The 16,724-nt window shown below is 39.6% G+C and overlaps 1 protein-coding gene across 1 annotated transcript in view; it reads left to right on the top strand.

The window, feature by feature from the left end:
- Positions 1 to 249: 249 nt before the first annotated feature.
- Positions 250 to 16,724, top strand: part of LOC136875739 (hemolymph lipopolysaccharide-binding protein) — a 443,365-nt gene continuing 426,890 nt past the window's right edge. Inside the window, exon 1 of the mRNA XM_068228201.1 lies at positions 250 to 295. Coding sequence (XP_068084302.1) covers positions 275 to 295 — 21 coding nt within the window. The 5' untranslated portion in view covers positions 250 to 274. The remainder of the gene's footprint in view (positions 296 to 16,724) is intronic.

Here is a 16,724-nt window from a genome sequence, read left to right as displayed (position 1 = left end):
CGTGATTCGCCCGATGCTAACGCTCGTACGGTCACCAACTGAAAACGACTGCCTTCCATTGAGCAGGGTTGTGTACGGACGCTTCAAACCATGCCTCTCTCATCGTCTGGCAAGATGAAGGAACGTTCCGTGGGAATCAGATGAGTCCGATTTAAGAATCTCGTTTAGGGATATATTTCTATTTTTAAAAGTACATGTAATGTAAATGTAGTAGTTAGTATTGTTCATTTTTGTCGGTGACCACCATTGCATAGGTCAGTACGGGTAAATTAACATGAAATTCCTCACCACACTCGTAAGTACTACCTTTTAATATTTTGTTGGGTCATACAATTTGCCATTTTACTGGTCGTTTAAATTATTTATGTGGGGTTAGTGGAGTGATTTTTGGTTTTGCATTCTCATTTTATTACGCCATTTGAGCACCATTTTGGTGATATTCAAATTACTTGTACATTGTTTAGACCTGTTACTTGATATTTATTTTACTTTTCCAAAATTTATTTTCCCTCTCCTATTATTATTTCGGTGGGTTTATTGTGATTTCTTGTTTTATTTCGTGTGGTGCTGCTGTTATTAATAATTTTTCTTGTTCTTTTTGTGGATATGGCTTTTCTTGCCCTCTTTTTTCGGGGTTCATATTTTGGTCCTTCCGTTGTGGTTTGTTACTTTATTGCGTTATCTTTGATTCCGTAAATTGCCTCGTGTTGACCTCATGAGCTGTGTAAATCACCATCCCCTCCCTTTTGCTTCTTAAATTTAAAGTCTATTATTATTGGTTCGCTTTAGATATTTTAAAACATTAATTTAAAAATTACAAAGGGCACTAGGAAAGCTATGCAATACCCAAAAACTGTTGACTGGACACCACAGTTATGGTGAGGGATGAAAAAGGGGTGAAAACCGGTCTAGAATACAGCGAAGCGCGACCATCACACCAGTTGTTACCAAGCAGTGGGATTGAAAGCAAGTTAAGATGTCAGTGTGGTATAAAGTTGAATATCGCGCAATTATCCGCTACAATTTTGCTCGTGGATTAACTGTTGACCAGTGCCTGAAGGAAATGACTCCTGTGCTGGGGAAAGACTGTCCACATCGGACAACAATTTTCCGCTGGTACAAAGAGTTCCAGAGGGGAAATTTTGGGTTGAAGACGATCCTCGTTCTGGGCGACCGTCTGAATCAGTGATTGAGGAAAACATTGAAGCTGTGAGGAAAATGTTGCAGCAAGAGAGGCGGTTGACATATCGGCAGGTAGAAGAGACCCTCCACATCCCTCCACATCCCTGCACCAGCTATTCATTCAGTTCTACACGACCACCTCCATGTTAGAAAGATTTGTTCCCTTTGGGCGCCCCATTCATTTTCAGAGGAACAAAGGGCACATCGAGTGAAATGTTGCCGAGAAATGTTAAAACAGTTTGAAAATGGGACTTTGCGTAACGTCAATACCATCGTTACAGGTGACGAAACTTGGCTTTATTATTACGATGACCCAGCAAAATCCCTGAACAAGGTGTGGCTGTTTGAAGATGAGGGTATTCCTGTGACTATGCGAAAGTCAAGGGCATTGAAAAAAAGATGATTGCAGTATTGTTTACTAAACGGGGCATCCTGACTCGGGTAGTGCTAGAAACACAAAGGACAGTTACTGCGAATTGGAACGGTGAGACTTGTCTGCCTCAGGTCATCCAGGTTCTCAAGCAGCTCCGTCCAAAGTCACGACTCAACACTTGGCTCTTGCATCACGACAATGCTCCAGCACATCGTGCTAATGTTACAATGAATGTTCTTGTCAGATCAGGGTTGACTGTGCTTGATTACCCTCCATACAATCCTGACCTTGCCCCATGTGACTTCCCACTCTTCCCAAAAATGAAGATGAAGCTGAAAGGGCGGCGTTTTACATCCGACGAGGAGCTTCTGGCAGCATGGGATCAACAGTGTGAAAATGTAACCAAAGAAAATTGGCACAGTTGGTTCAGTGACTGGTTTCGACGTATGGAGAAGTGTGTTGAGTGCGGTGAAAATTTTTGAAAAAGTTTAAAGCGTTCACTCACATTGCAAAACTTTCCTAGTGCCCTTTGTAGTATATTAATTAATTACATTCACATATATATGTCATTTAGAAGGATATGCCTAGTTATATTTTGGGATGCTATAATGTTTAAACATCGTAATTATTTTGAAACCTATGATTAAACTGTAACTTTAAAAAGAATGATATCTCCATTAAGGCCTGTATTACGTGGGGATTTGAGCGTTTCTAGTGGAGTGTTTCGAGGGTTTATATTATTTCCTTTCTTTCTCATTGTTGCATTGTCCTCCCTCCATTTTTGCTCTACCGAGCTCGATAGCTGCAGTCGCTTAAGTGCGGCCAGTACCCAGTATTCGGGAGATAGTTGGGTCGAACCCCACTGTCGGCAGCCCTGAAAATGGTTTTCCGTGGTTTCCCTTTTTCTCACCAGGAAAATGCTAGAGCTGTACCTTAATTAAGGCCATGGCCGCTTCCTTCCCACTCCTAGCCCTTTCCTGTCCCAACGTCGCCATAGGACGTATCTGTGTCGGTGCGACCTAAAGCAAATAGCAATTTTGCTCTGTGATGTAATTATGTCATTGTTACATGGTTTTGACCTCTTCTTTTTGTTCTCGCGGGGGGACGCCGATTTGTTTTTGTTTTAATATATGGATGGATCGTAGTTGATTCTCCGTGTATGGACGCAACGGTTTACTGAGTCTGGCATTATTACTATTTTTTCGCCCATGTGATTTGATTTAGTTTGTTTACTGATAAATATGATTTTATTTTGGATTTTGGTTTGTGTGATCTGTGATTAATTTTTTAATATTTGGGGCTCTGTTTTCATGTGTTTAATAGTTTTCTTTAGTGTGGTTCTTACGCTCCCATTACATTGGACTGATGAATTGGATCTATGTTTTAACTTATGTTTTTGTTCCATGTGTGTTATCCTTCCACTAGAAAATGATATAAACCCCTCACGTTCTTTCACGCTAGATATTCGTCCCACATTTAAATTAATGAAATTCGAGAAAGTTTACATTTCGTGAAAATTAAATAATGTTGGTGCACCGACGTAGTTATTAATAATTTACTAATTCATTTTAGTTCGCCTCTGTGGTGTAGTGGTTAGTGTGATTAGCTGCAACTCCCGGAGGCTCGGGTTCGATTCCCGGCTCTGCCACGAAATATGAAATGTAGTACGATGGCTGGAACGGGATCCACTCAGCCTCGGGAAGTCAAATGATTAGGGGAGGTTTCGATTCCCACCTCAGCCATCCTGGAAGTGGTTTTCTGTGGTTTCCCACTTCTCCTCGAAGCAAATGCCGCGATGGTACCTAACTTAAGGCCACGACCGCTTCCTTCCCTCTTCCTTGTCCATCCCTTCCAATCTTCCCATCACCCAACAAGGCCTGTGTTCAGCATAGCAGGTGAGGCCGCCTGGACGAGGTACTGGTCATTCTCCCCTGTTGTATCCCCAACCCAATGTCTCACTCTCCAGGATACCGCTCTTGAGGTGGTAGAGGTGGGATCCCTCGCTGAGTCCGAGGGAAACACCAATTCCGCAGTGTATACAGATTAAGTGAAAGAAGCAGAAGACATTTGAAATTTCTATATCATATTCGTTTCTCTGATTTACTTATTTTTCTTACATTTTCACCTGATAATTGTTTCTTGGGTAATCTTTTCCTAAGATAGTTATAGTTCTGATTTTGGTAAACAGGTGCTTTTCATTTAGTAATCATCCTTACGTTATCCCTGTGATCCCCCCTTTTTTATATGGGGTTGGTTTTCAGCTAGCTTCCCCAAATATATTCTTGTTTCCGGGTAAGTTTACTTCTTAATGTGTTTCTGCTTTGAATATTTTGATTTTTCTCCCTTCCTTCTTCTCCATTCTCGTAATCCATATGGCTTTTGTTGAGCGTAACTTCATTACGGTTTACCTAGGGTTTTCGTTGCAAGGTATCATCGAATTATCGAGGAGTGAGAGTTAGCAACTCCATTCATGGTTATATGGAAAGATAATTAAAACGATAATCGAAAGCCAAATTGATGACATAGTGCTAAGTGGCTTTCGTGGAGGGCAATATCGTATTTTCATTATAAAACAACTGATGAAGAAGCGAATGGCCAGACTAAGTAAACACCTGGTGTTTATTGATCTCATAAAGGCCTATAATTATGTCCTGCTAAATAAACTGTGTCCTGCATTATCATAATGTAATGTTAGACTTACGCATGCGGAAGTCGCGAAAACATTATATGGGCCTACATACATTATTTTCTTTCTTTAATATATTTACCCGCCAGGGTTGATTTTTCCCTCGGACTCAGCGAGGGATCTCACCTCTCCCCCTCAAGTGCAGTGTCCTGGAGCGTCAGACATCGGGTCTGGGGATACAACAGCGGATGGGGACCAGTACCTCGGCCAGGCGGCTTCACCTGCTATGCTGAACAGGGGCTGGGAAGATTGTAAGAGATAGAAAAGGAAGAGGAAGGAAGCGGCTGTAGCCTTAAATTAGGTAGTATCCTGGCATTTGCCTGGAGGAGGAGTGGGAAACCACAGAAAACCACTTCGAGGATGGGTGAGGTGGGAATCGAACCCACCTCCACTCAGTTGACCTCCCTAGGTCTAGTGGACCCCGTTACTGCCCTCGCACCACTTTTCAAATTTCGTAGGAGAGCCGGGGATCGAACTCGGGCCTCCGGGGTGGCAGCTAATCACGCTAACAACTACACCACAGAGGCGGACACCTACATTACTACCAGTATCAAAATAGAAATTAGATTTTCTTCTCATTTCCCAGTCACAAAATTGTTGAATTTAGGTTACACTATATATAAGTATAAATTCAGTATTACATTGCTGGAGACACATTTGTTCGGACAAGGGAATAGACACACAGGGTGGAAAGCTATCCTAGTTACAATTTTTTTTACTATGAGGTCATTTTAGCAAAGAACAAGTATTTCCGAAAATTTGACATAAGTATCCTAAATGGGAGATAAAATTCAATAGAGAGTAATAAACTGAATGTTTTATTCCGAAAAAATGCAAACAGAGATGTATTTCTGAATTAGGGAGTTCTGAAATGAGTGAAATCGAATAAAGCTATTGATATTATTTCGTAAGAAGGTGTAAGCTGTACAGATAAAGAAAACAGATAAATTAAGATAAACAAAGGGTAACGCAATTAAATTACCAATTGCGGATAATCCAGATAGAACCAGTAACTAATTGAGAATATACAATATGATACAGCCGCCTCCTCCAATGTAGTTTTATGCAACCCACAATATTCATTCCGACCTGAAAACATCTGCCCTGCCGGTATGCTCAGACAACACAACAGGATATCTTGGTATTTACCGCCTCACCATGATAGGACGCCGTACTGTTATACTCGTATTAAACAGTAGAAGACATGCGTGTGTCTTTCAGATCATATGGACCTGACACGACGGCGAAACACTAAACTGGTATTGTCACCGCAATAAACCTAATATTTGCTGTAAGCTGCGCAGTGTGCCATACGGAACCGTAGTGAGGTTGGTAAAGGCGTGGCGGTGCGGGCTTACATGTCAGATGCGAGTTTCGAGTCCGGGGCGTAGGCAAAACATTTTTGAAATATTTGATTGATACGTACCGCACGCAATGTAACTTCAATACCCGCTTCCAAGAATTTTTGTTTTTGTTATTTGCTTTACGTCGCACCGACACAGATATGTCTTATGGCGACGATCCATCCAAATTGTGTATGAGTGAATGTGCTTTTGGCCCTAAGAAGGGCTGATTAGTTACCAGGCCGGACACATACAGACCGGAAATAATAAACACACAACTGCCTTGACAATGTTTTATCGCAGCAAATGCTCGATGTGATGACATATTTGGTTTATGCACATTCGAGCCCGGTGCCCAGTAGATCGTTGTGCGCTGAAGCATTTCGGGTGTAATTGCTCGGCAGGCGTCCGTGAGTTGCCGGAGCTGGTAGGGGTTTTCCGACACTTGAGTGTAAACGACGTTCATAAAATGTCCTTACAAGGGAAAGCCTAACGGCGTTAAATCCGGTTATCTGACGGGTCAAGAAACAGGGTCTCCTCGTCCTATCCATTTCCCTGGAAGGTCCTCGTTCAGATGGTTACGAACGGGCAAAGTCGAATGTGGTGGAGCTCCATTCTGTTGCAATCACATCGTCAAAGTATCGTGCAAGGGCACATCCTCCAACAGCAGTAGGAGTTCCTGACGCAGAAAGTGCATGTAGTGTGGGCCCGTCCAATTGCCTCAAAGAAATAAGGTCCAATCAGACGAGTTGGCCAAGAGGAAAGACCAAAGAAGAAGACTGGAACAACCATGTCTGAAGACAGAAAGGAAGCTCGCAGTAAAAGAATGAAAAAATAAGGGCACAGAGGAAGGTAAATCACGCCTCAAAAGTACTTTGCGTAGTCTTAATGTGATTATTCGCATATACTAATAATAATAATAATAATAATAATAATAATAATACCGAGAACTTCCATGAACAAGTATACACAACTTGTAGGGCATATTAAAAAACTATGTCACTATGAAGAGGTGATAATTGTACCAATCATCCTTTCGAGTACAACTGCTATACCTAAAACTCCGGTGAAAAGACCGAAGAAGTTGGATGACAACAACAACATCTACATTCTACAAGCCCATGCAGAAGACGGTGGTCATTGGCACGACTGAAATTGTTGGGAAATTTATGGGTTCAAATTCTGTGTAGAAATATAGTATTTATTAAGGTTTTTGTGCTTTGATTTCTTAAAATCTCATCAATTGTTTGAATAACATTATCATGAAAGTGTTCAAAATAAATAATGATAACAATGATATTATAAGAATAACAACAATTGATCAAATGACTCCCAACAGTGCTGTTCTGGTGTGGTTATAGTATTTTATTTATTTGCCTGGGTGGAATTAATGGAACGCATTAGATTTATATTTGTTTGCTGCGCATTGGTATTACATCATTCTGTGTTTCCTGTTATGGTCTGATTGATCAGAGAGTGGTGGTAATACTTGAAGTACCAAAATAACGTTTGCTCTCACATTCGATGACAAATGAAATCATCAGGAAGAGTGTACTAATTGTGATAAATTGCTTTAGTTTTGTGTCATCACTCCGATATACCAGTAATGAAGAGGGTTCATTTACCAGTCTCATTTACACGTTTGTCTCGATGATAAATGGCTTGGAATTGATAACCGTCAATATATACTGTATGATTACTCCAACAAATTGTGAACACTGGCCGTCATTCTGTGAAGTGAATGACGTCATCAAACACCAAATAAAATCTATGAGAATATGAAAGAGTTTCTGGACTATCAAGGGAGGCAGTCAATATCTTGGAAGAGTAAAGTATACCAGATTAAAAATCTAAATGGTGTAAACCTCAAGTGAGTTTCCTGGACGCGCAATAATGTATGATCGATCAATTAGTATATAATTTCCATTTATTTTGGAAAGACCTCCTTTATTTACAGGCTGCCGCTAAGAACAAGGTAAAACATATCATTTTCTGTGCATATCTATCCTTACGTTCTATGGTTTGCAAAGGGACGTTACACATATATTTTAAGGTTATTATTATTATTATTATTATTATTATTATTATTATTATTATTATTATTATTATTATAATCATAATCATTATTTCTTCTTCATCGTTAGGGCCACTAAGGACCGCGTGATCAGAACTGTTTGTCTTCTTGCGGGCCCAACAAGTTTTCATCCTTTCGCAGTTTGCCTTCTTCCATGCATCAGAATGGACGTGCTTCAGTCTATTTGGGACTTCTTCTTGGTGAACCTGTCTAAGCTTGTGTTTGCGTGCTCCTTGGAGTTGAATGTCTTTTTCTGAGATTACATACTTCGAGTGCCTTTGCTGGCAAGATGTAGTGTTTACAGTGCACTATGTCTTCTGGTATGGGCTAGAGCAATTTTGTTACTTTCATTGATCTGTCTCAGCTTTATCCTTGGATTTGACAAAATGAAAGTGACTGAGGTATGAGTGATGCTAGTAATGCCATTCCTTCTGCAGCCAGTCCCTGCTATGAATGGTGTGAAAATATTGCTCATAGGGTCGGTTGATGCATGCATTTCAGTGGGCTTGGCAGACTGATATGTAATAGCAACTTCTGGCTCGGTGAGGAAAGCAACGGGAAACTACCTCACTCCTCATTTCCCTAGTACGCCTCTTCAGTGATGCCCAGGCCATCTATGACAGCTGATGGCGGAGCTGTTGAGGATCCAATCAGCCTTCGGGCTGAGGACTAAACATACACACATACTTCGAAAGACCTTTACCGATTCCCGCCAACCAGGGAGGAATCGTTCTACTTCTGAAGTAGGATAATAAACGTTTACAGATTCTTTCAGTTGGCAATCTGAAGAGGTGTGAATGAAATGTTATCCTTATTTTTCGGATTACGCTTGATACCTTTTCATTGTGTTTTAATTTTTCCAAGTTTCTCCGAAGTATGTTAACACAATCGTTGAGACTGTGACTAAGAATTTTTCGGATAATTCTCCTTTCCTTAAATGCCAGTTTTTCAAGTAGGCTATGCGTTCGAAGGGTTAAATATTCTGCTACATATAATGCTTCAGGTCTAATTACAGTCTGAAAATTTAGAATTTTCGCATTTCGAGAGATGAACATTTTGTTATATACATGTTTTGAGTGAGTCGGAAGTCTGTTTCAAACTTGTCCACGTGTTAAGACGGCGAACTTCTCAGAATTATTGGATTCAACCTATTCACCAAGGTATTGGAATATTTCCACTTTCAAGATTCTACCGTGGGTAGTCAGAAGATATGATGGAGCATGTATGATTTTAGAAATGAAGTGGATTATGGTATAGGAAATTTTGAGGCCAATATTAACTGCGCTTTCATGCAGGTAATTGATTTGTTGTGTATTTAGTTCAGGAGAGAAAGCAAGGGGAGCTAGGTCATCTGCAAAAGTAAGGCAGTCAATATGAATACCATTAGGAGTTAGGCCTGTTTGAACTCCATTAGGAATTCCTTTAGATTGAAGAACATTTCTCCATTTGAGGATGACCCTCTCCAGAGCACATGTGACAAGTAGGGTGATAATCCATCTCCCTGCCCAACTCCTCTTTGGATTTGAAAGGCTTCAGAGATCTCAGATCTGAATTTCACTTTGGAAGTCGTATCAGTGAGTGCATTTTGAATGGTCTTATTGTCTAGGACAAATTCTTGGAGAACTTGAAAAAGGGTTGTGCGGTCAACCGGGTCATACGCCTTCTGGATATCAACAAAAGTGATGACACATATTCTGGCTCTGAGTTTCAGGTAGGTGATATTCATTTTTAGATTCTGGTTCTGTTCTGCACCGGATCAGTATTTTCGGAAGCCGGCTTGGTATTCACCTATTTGTGAGTCAAATTGTTCTACGGCTCTAGTAAATAAGGCTTTAGAAAGGATTTTATGAGTAACAGTAGGAAGAGAGGTGCTGCGATAATTATTGACATCTGATTTATCACCTTTTTATGAAGGAGATGAATAACAGCTGTGACCCATTTGGATGGTATCTGAGTTGTCTTCCAAATCTATTGCATAGTTTGAAGGAGGGGTTGTAGCTTATTTTCATCCAGTAATTTCCAGTATTCTGCGATCAGTGAGTCTTCACCCGGACCTTCATTATTTTTGAGCAAAGTGATGATCTCTTGAAGTTCAGAAATGTCTGGTGGGGAAGAATCAGGGTTGGATCGAACTGGAATTAGATTAGGGATAAAAGTCGATTGTGGTGGATCACAGTTGAGAAGGGACTCAAAGTATTTTTCTATGATCTAACAGTTTTGTCCGCCATTGGGAGAACTGGTTAGTGGCTGGATCACGGAAACATAGGTTTAACGGGTTGCATTTGGCTAGGTTCCGTTTGATAGTGTGGTAGAACTTTCTCGAATTCTTCTTATGAAAATTGTATTCAATGTTGGTCAGTTCGTTCTTGTACAAAGTTATTTTGGTGTTCCTAATGATTCGGGCGGTATTCTTGCTGTACCGGTATCTTACGCGATTTCCAAAGTAGACAGGCTTGCTGTCGGTCACTGAGTGCTACATCGCATTGAGAATTCCACGTAAGGTGTCTGGGTTTCCTCGTTTGAGGTGCGATTATAAGAGCTGTATGTTCAAGAGAACATTCTTATTGTTCGAGGTCTGGTGATGAAAGACAGGAGATTTGTTCTAAGAATTCGGTTTGAAGTTCTTAATGTTTCTCGGTGTCACATCGAAGGATTCGTAAAGGCCATGTGTGTTCCTCGGGATAAACTTGATCTTTACTTTGGAGAGGTAATGGTCAGAGTCGAGGTTAATGCCTCGAAGCACTCTGACATTCCGAATTTCTTTGGTGGACCCTGCTGAGATGGCAACGTGGTCAACTTGAAATTCTCCGAGTAATGGATTTCGAGATGTCCAGGTCGTCTGCTTCCGTGGAAGGTCTTAAAACATGGATTTCGGTAGAAGCTTGTTTCTCCCACAGATTTCAGTTAAACGCTCTCCATTTTGCTACGTTCTCAGATGTGCTGGGTAATCACCAACTATGTTCCCATACTTCCGTTCATTGCCACTTTGGATGTTGATGACATAATCTAATTTGTCCCAGAAAATTACAACAATTTCTAGATCATACTTATTGTCAGCCCTGATTAGAGCGTGAGCATTTACCAAGGTGTATGTTTTATTAGCACATTTAACTGAAAGAGTGGACGATCTATTGGTGATAGGGATAAAGCTAGTGATTTATCCAAGAACCATACGACTTACGATGAAACCAGTGCCAAAACGTAGAGGCCCTTTGGTGTTTTTGTATCTGTTTTGCTTTTGAATACACTCAAACCTTGGGTTTCAAACGGTACGTCGTCTGAGTAACGCGTTTATTGAATCGCAGCTTTTGATATTCGATGTTTCATGAGTACATACGTTAGATGTTTGAGTTTACCTACTTTGAGGAGTGAAATAGCGTTGAAGGTTGCAAATAAATTTGGATGCTTGGAACTGAATTTGTGTGTGTCAATTATCTCAGGAGACTCCGACTTCTCCTTTGAGCATGTGGGTGCAGACTCCCCAGAATCCGTTGGTCTGCATCCGGTCCACTGAGGACCGGAGGATTGGTTACAAACTGCAGTATATTTTCCGTCTGATTTGACCATTATACTTGAAGTTGAGCAGTTGAGGAATGTGCTTAGGTTTTGGGGAGAAAAAAGGTTCTTCCCCTTAGTACAACGGAGGTTGTTAGCCCCAGAGGGCCTTGATAGCCTCGACAATTGTTTCACGGCGGAATATTCTTCCTGATGCCAATCCTCCTCCTTTACCCGAGCTTGGGACTAGCAACAGCACCATTAGGCTATTCAGTCCACTAAATGGTACTGCAGGCGCAGTTATTATTATTATTATTATTATTATTATTATTATTATTATTATTATTATTATTATTATTATTATTATTATTATTGTAATCATCAAAGGATAAAAGAAATAATATTTTGTAATTGTTTGTTATTCCAAGTATGTGTGTTTGTTAGCCAGTCGCTTGTCAGTAGATCCACCCGTGTTATGGTCAAAAACCTACAAATAGGTATGCTACTAGTCAAAGGTTAATTGCTCAATAATACCTTGGTTAAATAACCTTACTGTCAGTGTTTTCCCCGCAGAATGATATAGACCTATCACTTACGCATTTCGTATGACTAGCTAGTAAACTACATCATTTAAGTACATTACCGAAGGTCTTACGCTACCGTACTCTATTTTACTAATAAATTCCAGAGGGGGAAACAGTCCTCAGTCGTATATTGAAATAAGGAGAGGCTTAATTAAGAGCTGCTGTTTTCATCTGTATTTCATTATATTAGCAGTAGGAAGCCATGGAACACAGAAACTAGGGAGTTCTTGTAATATTATCGTGACTCTACTCGCAAAAGAGCGCACTCATAATTGTAATAAGGTGTGCAGCTACTGATGAGAATGAGAAGGTAATATCAGACATCTGCACGAAGGGGAACATGTAAATATTATTATTACATAACCTCACAAATACGATGTTCCTAACATAATAATAACCAACACGGAATTAGGACACTCACCAAGAAAGTAGAGCAAGCATAACTAAAACCCTGTGTTATTAATGGATAAATTTCGCAGCAGTTAGACCAAATAATAATAATAATAACAACAACAATAATAATAATAATAATAATAATAATAATAATAATAATAATAATAATAATAATAATAATAATAATAAACACCTGTCCAAAGTGGTAAAGGTGTGCTCGGTTCACACTGAAAGATAACGGTATCATTCTCCGTCAGGACGTCGAAAAATTTAGAAGCTTGACCCAGCAGAGAGGCAACTAATCTATGCAATTTAGTGCAGAGGTCACGGATTATGGCAGCCTTTACCGTTGGCTGATACAAGTGCCTAACGATGTGTTATACGTCTCTTTAATTGCTATATATCTTAAAGAAGGTAGTACGGTAGGAGAATTTAGATTGGGACAAAGGAACGAAAGGAAGTCAGCTGGTTGAATTCTGCACTGATCATAATGTAGTCCTTGCCAATACTTGATTCAAACACCACAAACGACGGCTGTATACGTGGACGAGACCTGGAGACACTGGAAGGTATCAAATAGACTTTATTATGATTAGGCAGAGATTCAGAAACCAGGTGTTGGATTGCAAAACTTTCCCAGGAGCAGACGTGGACTCTGACTACAACTTGTTGGTCATGAAATGCCATCTGAAGTTGAAGAAATTGAAGAAAGGAAAGAATGAACAAAGATGGGATCTAGACAAGTTGAAAGAAAAGAGTGTGAGGGATTGCTTCAAGGAACATGTTGAAAAAGGACTAAATGAAAAGGCTGAAGGAAACACTAGAGAGGAAGAGTGGAGGGTCATGAAAAATGAAGTCAGTAGGGCTGCTGAAGAAATGTTAGGAAGGAAGAAAAGATCTACTAAGAATCAGTGGATAACTCAGGAGATACTAGACCTGATTGATGAACGACGAAAATACAAGAATGCTAGAAATGAAGAGGGCAGAAAAGAATACAGGCGATTAAAGAATCAAGAGGATAGAAAGTGCAAGGTAGCTAAGGAAGAATGGCTGAAGGAGAAGTGCAAAGATATCTAAGGGTGTATGGTCCTGGGAAAGGTAGATGCTGCATACAGGAAAATCAAAGCAACACTTGGAGAAAGGAATTGTAGGTGTATGAATATTAAGAGCTCAGATCGAAAGCCACTTCTAGGGAAAGAAGACAAAGCAGAAAGATGGCAGGAGCATATCCAACAGTTGTATCAAGGTAAAGATATAGATAATTTGGTTCTGGAACATGAAGAGGCTGTTGATGCTGATGAAATGGGAGACCCAATTTTGAGGTCAGAGTTTGACAGAGCTGTGAGTGACCTAAATAGGAACAAGGCACCTGGAATTGATGACATTCCCTCTGAATTACTGACTGCCTTAGGAGAAACCAGCATGGCAAGGTTATTTCATTTATTGTGCAAGATGTATGAGACAGGAGAAGTCCCATCTGATTTTCGGCAGAATGTTGTTATACCTATTCCCAAGAAAGCTGGTGCTGACAGGTGTGAAAACTACCGCACCATTAGTTTAGTATCTCATGCCTGCAAGATTTTAACACGTATTATTTACAGAAGAATGGAAAAACAAGTTGAAGCTGAGTTGGGAGAAGATCAATTTGGCTTCAGAAGAAATGTAGGAACACGTGAAGCAATCCTGACTTTATGTCTAATCTTAGAGGATCGAATCAAGAAGGACAAGCCCACGTACATGGCATTCGTAGATCTAGAAAAGGCATTCGATAATGTTGATTGGAGCAAACTATTTATGATTCTGAAGATGATAGGGATCAGATACCGAGAACGAAGAATTATCTACAATCTGTATAAAAATCAGTCTGCAGTGATAAGAATTGAGGGCTTTGAAAAAGAAGCAGCAATCCAGAAAGTAGTGAGGCAAGGTTGCAGTTTGTCCCCTCTCCTTTTCAATGTTTACATAGAACAGGCAGTAAAGGAAATCAAAGAGAAATTTGGAAAGGGAATCACAGTCCAAGGAGAGGAAATCAAAACCTTGAGATTTGCCGATGATATTGTTATTTTATCTGAGACTGCAAAAGATCTCGAGAAGTTGCTGAATTGTATGGATGAAGTCTTGGGTAAGGAGTACAAGATGAAAATAAATAAGTCCAAAACAAAAGTAATGGAGTGCAGTCGAACGAAGGCAAGGGATGTAGGAAATATTAGATTGGGAAATGAAGTCTTAAAGGAAGTAGATGAATAATGTTACTTGGGTAGTAAAATAACTAACGATGGCAGAAGTAAGGGCATAAAATGCAGATTAGCACAAGCTAGGAAGAGCTTTCTTAAGAAAAGAAATTTGCTCACTTCAAACATTGATATCGGAATTAGAAAGATGTTTTTGAAGACTTTCGTGTGGAGCGTGGCATTGTATGGAAGTGAAACATGGACGATAACTAGCTCAGAAAGAAAGAGAATAGAAGCTTTTGAAATGTGGTGTTACAGAAGAATGCTGAATGTGAGATGGATAGATCGATTCACGAATGAAGAGATACTGAATAGAATTGGTGAGAGGAGATCGATTTGGCTAAATTTGACGAGAAGAAGAGATAGAATGGTAGGACACATCTTAAGACACCCAGGACTTGTTCAGTTGGTTTGTGAAGGAAGTGTAGGTGGTAAGAACAGTAGGGGTAGACCAAGGTATGAATATGGCAAGCAGATTAGAGCAGATGTAGGATGCAATAGTTACGTAGAAATGAAAAGGTTAGCACAGGATAGGGTGGCAAGGACGGCTGCATCGAACCAGTCTATGGACTGATGACTCAAACAACAACAACATATCTTAGGAGGTGCCAGTTAGTGTACGTTAGTCGGAAAGTATTTTTTTAAGTTTTTGGGACTGATCTATCAAATTTAAAATGTCTCAAAAGCCATCTTTCTGACCTAGATTTAATTTATATACAACCGGTCAAATAATTTTTCCAGGCACAGAAATATACAAGTTCCCAGTTAAATACAAATAACGAGGCAATGTAGCAATTGTTTCAGTTACTATCTCCGTGGAATATTGATGTCCAAATTTACAGAATGACATTCTGTAAATCTACTTGATAATGGGTGCTCTGTATAAGGATGTAACAAGAAGGTATGGCCAAATTTTCAAGACACATTATTCACACGCATGAGATGAAAATAGGGTAGGCGGCGCTATATCCGGACGATTCAGATATTTTTGGGTATAGCACATAGCAGTAAATATATACTGTTACATATTATATGCTTTAATCGTACAGTTGGGGTTAATAACATTTATATAATATTACATACGTACATAAAACAATATTTTATAATTCAACATCAAAAATTACATTGCTTCTTCCGTATTGAATCGAGATTCACAATGCAAATAATTAAGGTAAGAGCGGCCACCAATTCAATACAAATTATGTAGGAATTTTTTTATCACAACTTTATTATTTATTACATGGGACTGGTTTCGGCATAATGAATGCCATCATCAGCCAAATAGGGAACCTACAACGACATATATAATAGAAACATAATCATGTTAGACCCCATAATTAAAATATACTAAGTAACTTATAATTGGAACAGGTGCTCTTAAATCCGGACATCACTGAAACATATTGTGCCATTTCCCGGACATTATATATTTTTACCAGTTACGACGGTCGTTCCCCACTATTCAGCTCATGCACGGTACATTACTATTTACATTTCATATTGTTTTACAACACATTTGCCACACACAATACCACGCTTTCATGGTGTTCCCACACATACTTCGCGAAACCATATTTAGCACAGATCGCACTGAATCCATGATCCCATTCGTGCACAAACGTCACTGAAATAATCAATGCCACAAATGCCACATGAACATTTATTGCCCTTATTATGTTTTTAACTTTTCAGGACGGGGTTCAAGTAGAGACTCATTTCCTTGTGTTTACTGTGTAATTTCATCATCTCAGAATGTATCTACAGCGGTACTTTACTGATATGTGAAGAAGAATTCAGACGCCTTTGTATTTGGCACCCCTCTAAGATGAATTTATAGTTTGAGAACCAAAGTTATCAAACGTAAAAGGGTAATGATATTTAATAATTATGTCTTTATATACTGTATGCCGGTGGTCTATTTTACCTGCACAATTAACCAGTTTGGAGTATATCGTCTGCATGTATTGGGTGTCTGGAATTGGGAAAAATCGAGCGTCCGGAAATAGGAATAAGTCTGTCGATCATTCAAATTTCGCTCCATGACCACACGTCCCGTGACCAACATATTACCACTCTCAAATTGCTTGGTTAAACCTTTCATCTTCAATACTAGAGATTATCTTACTCTCAGATTGTAAATTTTCTTAATTTAAGTCAAACAGAGATCAGAATAAATATATAGTCAAGGAAAGGTATAGGAGGCGCGTTTTACCGTGTTTCTTTTGATAATGTCGCACGGGTGGCCCAGATTGGCTGCGCAGTTTTCATCAAAGGAGCACCGTGACTGTGTAGCATACAACCGCACGTGTATCTTATTTCGTTGTTTATCGCTGTCTGCCTTATAAAGAAAGGATTTCCAAGTA

The sequence above is a fragment of the Anabrus simplex genome, chromosome 1 (genome assembly GCF_040414725.1).
Source record: "Anabrus simplex isolate iqAnaSimp1 chromosome 1, ASM4041472v1, whole genome shotgun sequence".
In the NCBI taxonomy this organism is placed as follows: domain Eukaryota; kingdom Metazoa; phylum Arthropoda; class Insecta; order Orthoptera; family Tettigoniidae; genus Anabrus; species Anabrus simplex.
The sequence above is the reverse complement of the archived record's forward strand: the minus strand, read 5'-3'. Positions and strand labels throughout refer to the sequence as shown.